Source organism: Manihot esculenta, chromosome 8 (assembly GCF_001659605.2).
Source record: "Manihot esculenta cultivar AM560-2 chromosome 8, M.esculenta_v8, whole genome shotgun sequence".
Taxonomy (NCBI): Eukaryota; Viridiplantae; Streptophyta; class Magnoliopsida; order Malpighiales; family Euphorbiaceae; genus Manihot; species Manihot esculenta.
Genome location: NC_035168.2, coordinates 34,429,740 through 34,438,771, shown reverse-complemented (window position 1 = coordinate 34,438,771; position 9,032 = coordinate 34,429,740). Strand labels below are relative to the sequence as shown.

Below are 9,032 nucleotides of genomic sequence, written 5' to 3'. Positions count from 1 at the left end.
ATCGAGAGTACTCCGACATCCCCTCCATCGGATACTCTGGCTCCTGAAACAAGGATGGATAACCAAAATCTGAGGCCTGAGCACCTCCCTGTGACTCTCCCATACCTTCCTCAAAACTACCTATACCCATGCTGTCATTGTCAGACTGATCCATCTCCATAGCTTCCCTCCTTTCCTCTGATCTTTCTCCCCTCACTGTTCCTCTTCTGCTCTCGTCAACAGACCTTCTAGGGTCTATTGACGTACCTTCCCTGCTAGATCTCTGAGACCTTGCCCTTGGCAATGCAGGAGGACGAGCAGCTGGTCTCTCATTCTCTGGTGGGACTCCAGTCAATCGAGCTGATCGACGAGTTCCTCGCATCTTTACTCTGGAAACACAACATATAACATACCACTTTAGCACATAAACATCACATATCAATCATACACAAACAATACTCATGGCATAGCATAACAGATAGGACTCAAGACCCTATCCTAGTGGACATGATTTCCTATTATGCTTGACCACTGCTAACCTGTCCGAGCCCAACACTGTCTCTATAGGTCCGATCATATGAACCTAGGGCTCTGATACCAATCTGTAACGACCCCAAAAAGGACCGTCACCGGCGCTAGGATTCAGGTCGGCTTAAGGCCGCCAGAACCCGTAGCAAGCCTGCTATACTCTCTGTGTACCTGTAAACCTCATACATGATCATACATTTGCAGTGAAAATAAAACTCTTTTCTGAACCAAGGCTTAACCTGTGCATGCACTATCTCTGTACTATGTACTCATGTACTCTGTACTCTGTATCCCTGACTAGAGCTTGCTCTAGATGGGTTCATTCATACCTGTTAAGCCTGGTTTTCACATACAGGACAAACATATATACATATACAGATCATGTACAAAACATACATCACTAGGTCTAGGTCAAGCAATAACTAGTACATCTCTTTAATATTACATGTCCACTCTAAGCTATTACAGATCTCTGCACTTTTTCTGTACTCTGCTGGACTGTCCCTGTACACTGCATACTGAACCTGCAAAACTGGGGTTAAGGGAGTGGGATGAGCTCTATAGCCTAGTGAGTAGAACAGTAAAACATCTTAGTAAAATATGATCTCATGGAATGCGCCATAACACAGACAAGCCACATCAAGAGTAAACCTGTCACCACATAGTCCCAGTAACTCTGTGCCAGGGCGTAGAATCGAGCACCTGGTCTTCCTGTCATATATGTATATGTGTATATAACACCTGTAAACTTACCATTGCCAGGGCGTAGTCAAAGGCTCCTGGACTTTACTATATACCTGCCAGGGCGTAGTCAAAGGCTCCTGGTCTTTGCTATACGTGCCAGGGCGTAGTCAAAGGCTCCTGGACTTCCTGTCTGAGACTATTGGATCATTCAGCATTCACTCACATCACCAAATAACAATGCAATGCAACATAGTCGTGAATACTAATGCAATCAACCTATGGCATAAACATGATGCATGAGATATGCTAAAAACAGGTTGTGGTTCAATTAAAAGTCATAAGTTTAGTTCCACTCACCTCTGGCTATCTGGACTGACTAACTCTGCAGGTTTACCTCTGGAGCAGTACTCACTGCTGCTCTCTCTGGTTCCTCTGGTCTGTAATACATAAAGATTCAAATGAGGGACCAAACTATCGTAAAACTACCTCTTTTAAACTACCCAAGAAAACCCCTTCATCTCACTCTAAAACTCATGTAAAGCAAGCAAAGGAAAGCTGGACAGAACACTTTCGGCGGCAGGTTCGGCGGCCGAATGTCCTCTCCAGAGACGAAACTCAAGCACCTTCGGCGGCCGAATCTCAAACTTCGGCGGCCGAACCCTTTTGGGGGCAAGTTTCGGGGGCCAAAACATACTCTAGAGACGAAAGTCTCTAACCTTCGGCGGCACCTTCGGCGGCCGAAGTCCCCAAACAGAGCCGAACATGCAAAACTCACGGGGGCAAGCTGTGGCAGCCAAAGCCACCATGCAAGAGGTTCGGCGGCCGAATAAACCTTCGGCTGCCGAACCTGAGTTCATCCAGAACTCAGTTTCAACGGCAAACCATCTCCTTCTTTCCTTCAACTGCTCAAACCATGCAAACGTCACCTCCTCAACATACATATACTCATGTATATGATGACACAGGGGTCCAAAACTAGCTAATAACCCCAAACAACAAAACAATCACAACACATAATCATGTATACATGCATAACTCATCAAGAACACTACAACTCACTTCAACATACATCTCTCTCCCTTAACTTCCATAAAACCTTCAGAAAACGTAAAAACAGGTTTGTTAGATCTTCCCTTACCTCTATAAACAGGAAGATGCACGTACTGAACAAGGGAAAAACAGGTCAACCTCTCTTCAACTCTCAAAATCTCACAAGTGTAACGTTTATTTCTCTCAACTCTCAACACCTTTGCAAGCACCTCAAACTGCTGTAAGAACAACCAAAAACATGTACAGATGAGTCATAAGAGACGTGGTCATTCCATGGCAAGAATCTGAGGCCAACACTTGTCAAAACAAACATGACTCAGCTCACTAGCCAACTCATCGTCGGCTGCCCAATCACAGGCAAGACCATGCAACCTTCGGAGGCCGAACTTCCCTTCGGAAGCCAAACACTTTCGGCGGCCGAACTTACTTTCGGCGGCCGAACTTGGCTCACCTGCCTTAGGTCATTTCAACTCAAAACTCACTTCCCTTACCCTTAAAACATCTCATAAAACACATAATAGCACTTAAGAACATAGAACACACTTCGACATCCTGGATTCCACCGGTAACCAGGAATGCCGACGCCGGACTCTAGCCGGGTATTACATCTCAACTTATCACTATTCGCATTCTCATCATTAAACTGGACCCGATGTGTAGGGACTTGTAACTCGATTGGAACTACGGCTTCAGTGCCAAATGCAAGTGCAAAGGGCATTTCTTTAGTAGACGACCTAGGGATAGTTCAGAGTGCCCACAAGATGCTATTGAGTTCTTCTGCCCAGTTTGCCTTTGCCCCATCCAGCCTCTTCTTTAACCCCTGGAGGATAGCTCTATTGGTGACCTCCGTCTGGCCGTTGGTCTGAGGATGAGCTACTGAGGAGAATTTGTGCCATATGCCCATGTTTGCTGTGAACGCTCTGAAGGTACTGCAGTCGAATTGTCTGCCGTTATCTGAGATGAGCACCCTCGGTACTCCAAACCTGCAGATGATATTCCCCCATACAAAATCTATCATCTTGTGGGCTGTTATTGTGGGGATTGCTTCCGCCTCTGGCCATTTCGAGAAGTACTCCACAGCCACTACTACAAATTTTTTCTGCCCCGTGGTCTTGGGAAAGGGTCTCAGGATGTCTATTCCCCACTGCGAGAACAGCCACGGGCTGGAGATGCTGGATTGAGGAGTGGCTGGGACATTGATGGCGTTGGCAAATCTCTGGCAGACATCACATCTTCGGACAAACTCTTCTGCTTCCTTCTTAACGGTGGGCCAGTAGTACCCTTGCCTGAATATCTTATTAGCTAGCGTTCCTGCTCCTTCGTGAGCTCCGCACATTCCTCTATGTATTTCCTCCATCACCTTTATTGCCTCCTCTGGGCTCACACAGCAGAGCCACAGACTGGATTTCCCTCTTCTGTACAAAGTTCCCCTTATTGCTTGATAGTTGGCAGCTCGGGCCGCTATCTTTTTTGCTTCGTTCTTGTCTTCGGGAAGCTTTCCCTTCTCCAAGTATTCTAGGTACGGGGTCATCCAGTTTTGGATTTGCTTTATTTGCAGTACGGTGGTCGTTTTATTAAAAGCAGGTGTGTTGACGTGTTGTATGTATTCTTCATCCGGGAGTTGCTCCAGCTCTTACCTGGTCAATCTACTGAGCAAGTCCACCTTTTCATTCTCCTCCCGGGGTATTCTTCTATACTTGACTGTGATCCCTTTATTCCTGAGCTCGGCTTCTATAGCCTTTGTCTTCGCTAGGTAGTTTTGCATGGTAGGATCTCTGGCCTGATATGCCCCTGTTACCTGATTGATCACCAGTTGGGAGTCACTATTTACTTCGAGGTCGGTTGCCCCTACCTCCATCGCTACTAGCATTCCATTTATTAAGGCTTCATACTCCGCCACATTATTGGAGGCCTTGAATTCTAGGCGTAGGGCGTAGCAAACCTTAACTTCTCCGGGTCCCTTCAGCAGTATTCCAGCGCCACTGCCCCCGGCGCCTGATGCCCCATCCACGTATAGTTTCCAGTCGAATTCCTCAGAGGACTGCCCCTCTGTCTCCTCTCCCGATGCTTCAGAAGCTAGCTTAGCCGGCCCCTTTTGTTCTTCATTGAATGTGCACTCTGCTATGAAATTAGCCAGGGCCTGAGATTTTATAGCGGTCCGAGGTCGGTACTCTAGACAGTAAGGGCTAATATCAATGGACCAAGCCAGCATCCGACCTGAGGTTTTCGGTCTGTGCAGAATCTTCTTCAGAGTTTGGTCTGTCATTACTACTCCCTGGTGGCTTTCCAGATAGACCCTGAACTTCCGAACTGCTAGCAACAGAGCGTATGCAATCTTTTCGATGTTCAAATATCTGATCTCGGCATCTTTAAGCACCTTGCTGACATAGAAAACAGGCTTCTGCTCTCCTCCTTCCACCCTAACCAACATGGCACTGACTGCTCGCTCCGAGGCCGACAAGTAGATTAGGAGCTCTTCCCCTTCTAGTGGGCTGCTAAGCACATGAGGCGAACTGAGATAGCTTTTGAGCTCTTTGAAAGCTTCCCGGCAATCCTCGGTCCATTCGAAGTTCGGCACTTTCCTCAACTTCTTAAAGAATGGCAAGCATTTCTCCGCCGACCTTGACATGAACCGATTGAGTGTCACCACTCTTCCAGTAAGTCTCTGGACATCCCTCACACAGGTAGGCTCTGGCATATTCAGGATAGCTTCTACTTTCTCCGGGTTGGGCTCAATGCCTTTTCCACTCACCATATACCCTAGGAACTTCCCTCTTTTAATGAAGAAAGCGCACTTAGCCGGGTTTAACTTCATTCTGTATTGCTCCAGTACCTCGAATACCTCCCTGAGATCTACCAAGTGTTGATGGAAGGTCGGGCTCTTCACCACCATATCATCCACATATACTTCCATATTCCTGCCGATTTGATCTTTGAAAATTTTGTTCATTAGTCTTTGGTATGTTGCCTCGGCATTCTTTAGCCCGAAAGGCATGGCTTTATAGCAGTAAGTCTCATCTTCTGTTATGAACGAGGTCTTTTCTTCGTCCGACCGGTCCATTGGGATTTGATGATAACCAGACATTGCATCCAAAGACGACATGTAATCAAAACCGGCCGTGGAATCGACCATTTTATTAATATCAGGGAGGGGATAACAATCTTTAGGACAGGCCTGATTCGGGTCAGTAAAATCTATGCACATCCTATATTTGCCATTGGCTTTTTTGACTAATACAGGATTTGCTAACCACTGCGGGTACATGACTTCCCTGATAAAGCCTGCCTTTTCTAACTTCCGTACCTCCTCCCTGGTGGCCTGTTGCTTCTCCCTTCCTATCACCCTCTTCTTCTGCTTCACCGGTCTAGCTTCAGGGAGGACATTCAGCTTATGGGTCATCACCTCGGGATCAATCCCGGGCATGTCAGAAGGCTTCCAGGCGAAGCTTGACGCGTGACCTCAGATCAGGGCCATGACTTCAGTTTTCTGCTCCTTAGTCAGGCCGGCGTTAAGACTGAAGACCTTATCCGTCTCGATTTCTGATAGAGGAAAAGTTTCCAGCTCTCCGACCGGCTCTGTTTTGGCCTCTTTTTTTCTTGTCTCTAACCTCCAGGACTTCTGAGTCAAGCCTTTCTGCTGCCGAGCTCGGCTCTGATACCGTGGCTAGGTACACTGCTCTCGCCTCCTCCTGACTTCCTCTGACTACACCCACTCCTGCCTCTATTGGGAACTTCATAGCCAGATATCTGATGATGGTTACGGCCTCAAAGTCAAACAGCGCAGGTCTCCCCAGGATTGCATTGTAGCTCAATGGGAGTTTGACCACTAAGAACACCGCATAGTGAGTGCGATTCCTTGGTGCCTCTCCTAAAGTGAGAGCCAGCTTTACCTTCCCCTCCACCGGCACCGGGATTCCTCCGATCCCTTTCACTGGGGCCTGGTCCCGGACTAATTGCTCCTCGGGAATTCCCATCTGCTGGAAGACCCGGTACAGCAGCAGATTCACCTTGCTCCCGTCATCCACCAAGATCTTCTTCACCCGGTAGTTGTGGATGACGGCTTCAATAACCAAAGCATTGTCGTGAGGCATCTGAACACCTTGAGCGTCCTCCGAAGAGAAAGTGATGGCCACTGGAGAGTGTTCGACGACCTACATGACTTCGGCATTACTGCTTTCTCCCTCTCGACTCCTCTTTTTTCCCCTTCGGCTCATCCAACCTCCTGACCCTCTAACAATCATGTTGATGGTCCCACTGGACCCGTCATTTACTGGTCTCGCTCCCGCTCTCCTGGGTGCCGGCACCGCTGGGTTGGACTGAGGTCTTTGCCCCTCTGGTTTCTTCACAAAGTTTCTGAGGTGTCCCCTCTTTATCAACCTCTCGATTTCAGTAATCAACTGGTAGCAGTTGTTGGTGTCATGGCCATTGTAATACCCGGCTAGACTCCGGTATCGGAATTCCTACCGTCCGGTGGAATCTCGGATGTCGAAAACCTCTAGAAGGGTAAAACCATGTTTTCATAAAATGTTTTAATGTATTTTATGATTTTAAGCAAGAAAGGAAATGAGTTTTGTATGAAAATAGCCTTGGAGGAAGACCCAGGTTCGGCCGCCGAACCTCAAGTCCGGCTACCGAACATGCATGCATTTCGGGAGTGCTTTAGGCCCCCGAAGGCATGAGTGAGGGAAGTCCAGGTTCGGCAGCCGAACCTTATGTTCGGCCGCCGAACATGGCATGCATGCGGAGGCACATTAGGCCCCCGAAAGTGGCCTGGCCAGCCACCTATAAAAGGGTCCCCATGTCCGAACGGGTGAGCTTTTTCCCCGTTTTCGGCCAAGGTGAGTCCTTCGCCGTCCCTCATCGATATTGAGCTTCCTCCTTCGAATCTTCATGATTTTCTTATGAGTTTTCACTTGGTTTGAAGATATTTGAGCAAAAGAGCAAGTTTTGAAGCTTGGAGACTAAAGAGTTGATTTCTCCCCATCTCCAAGCTAGGATCGTCTTTCCTCTCGATCTTCAAGAGGTAAGCTTAGATCCAACCTTCCTTGTATGTTTTAAACAAGTTTTATAAAGATCTATGGGGTAGAAATGCATGTTTAGGTTATTGTTGAGTTTATGGGTTTATGTTATGTTTATGAGCAATATGGGTTGTTTGATGTGTTTTGGTTGGGGTTTAAGTTAGTTTGAGACCCCTATGTGCTTGTTGGCTTGAGTTTGCATGTTGTAGACTAGGTAAATGCATGATGGAATGGATTGGGAGGCATTTGTGCATGAAAGAGGCTGAGTTCTGCCCTTTGGAAGAACTCAGGTTCAGCAGCCGAAGGGACTTTCGGCTGCCGAACCTGCCTGTGGAGGCCAACTTTTGGCTGCCGAAACCTACCCCCGAAAGTGGACTTTCGGCTCTGGAAGGGAGTTTCGGCCGCCGAAGGTGCCGCCGAACATGCATGAGTTTCATCTCTGAAGGGAACCTTCGGCCGCCGAAAGTACCGCCGAAGGTGCATGACTTTCGGCTCTCGAGGGACTTTCGGCCGCCGAACCTGCCGCCGAAAGTGCCTTGTTCAGCCTTCCTTTGCATGATTTATGTGATTGTTTTAAGTTATTTTAGGGGGTTTTTGGGGAGTATTTTAGAGTCATGTTCATGGATGTTTGGTCCCTCATTTGAGTCCACCTGTGTAGGTTCGGACCCGAGGAACCGAGGACCCCAGCAGTGAGATAGCTGTTTCAGTGTTTTGTCAGAGCTAACCTGAGGTGAGTAGAATAAACACTTATGTTTTAAAGCAAATAAATATAGATTTGAGCATGTTCATGCATCACGAATGCCATGTGATATTCTAGGTTGTTTGCATTAGAATTCACGAATATGTTGCATTGCATAATTTGATGATGATGTGGATGGATGTTGGATGATCCTTAGTCCTCAATATGATACGATGTAATATGATACAGTATGGTATGGTATGGAAGTCCGGTTGACCCATTCTACGTCCCGGCACTATGTAAGAGAAAGACCGGTTGACCCATTCTACGTCCCGACACCTTGGAATGTAGAGGACTATTGGTGACAATACCATCCTTGATGTGATTTGTTTGTGATGTGCTGCATTTCATGAAAGCATGAATTTTAAATTGAATGTTTATTTATTCTGCTCACTGGGCTTTATAGCTCACCCCTCTCCCTTAACCCCCATATTTGCAGGTACAGGGTAGACCAGGAGGTCAGCAGGAGTAGAGTCATATTTTATGTAATAGCTAGATATGGACATGAATATGATGTAATGTAAAAGTATAGTATAGAAATGTAATGTATTGATGCTTATGGAAGTTTATAGTTGTGCTTGACCATAGTAGGTTGTTAATCCCTTTCTAGTGCATGATCTTAAATGTTTAATGATGATTATGTAAACCAAACTTAATAAATGTTATGTTACCCCATTAGAGGATTTGATGAGGACTCCAGTGAGAGGTTTTATTGTAATACCCGGCTAGACTCCAGTATCGGAATTCCTACCGTCCGGTGGAATCTCGGATGTCGAAAACCTCTAGAAGGGTAAAATCATGTTTTCATAAAATGTTTTAATGTAATTTATGGTTTTAAGTAAAAAGAAAATGAGTTTTTGCATGAAACTAATCTTGGAGAAAGACCCAGGTTCGGCCGCCGAACCTCAAGTTCGGCCGTCGAACATGCATGCCCTTCGAGAGTGCTTTAGGCCCCCGAAAGCATAAGTGAGGAAAGTTCAGGTTCGGCCGCCGAACATGGCATGCATGCGGAGGCACGTTCGGCCCCCGAATGT

At 46.8% G+C, this 9,032-nt stretch overlaps 1 protein-coding gene across 1 annotated transcript; it reads right to left on the bottom strand.

Moving 5' to 3' along the window:
• Window positions 1-3,114: 3,114 nt before the first annotated feature.
• Window positions 3,115-3,772, bottom strand: LOC122724445. The gene is made up of 2 exons (XM_043959406.1): window positions 3,472-3,772; window positions 3,115-3,224 (listed from the first exon to the last, which is right to left on the bottom strand). The coding sequence occupies exons 1-2, from the start codon at window positions 3,770-3,772 to the stop codon at window positions 3,115-3,117; spliced, it is 411 nt and encodes a 136-aa protein (XP_043815341.1).
• Between the last annotated feature and the right edge of the window lie 5,260 nt (window positions 3,773-9,032).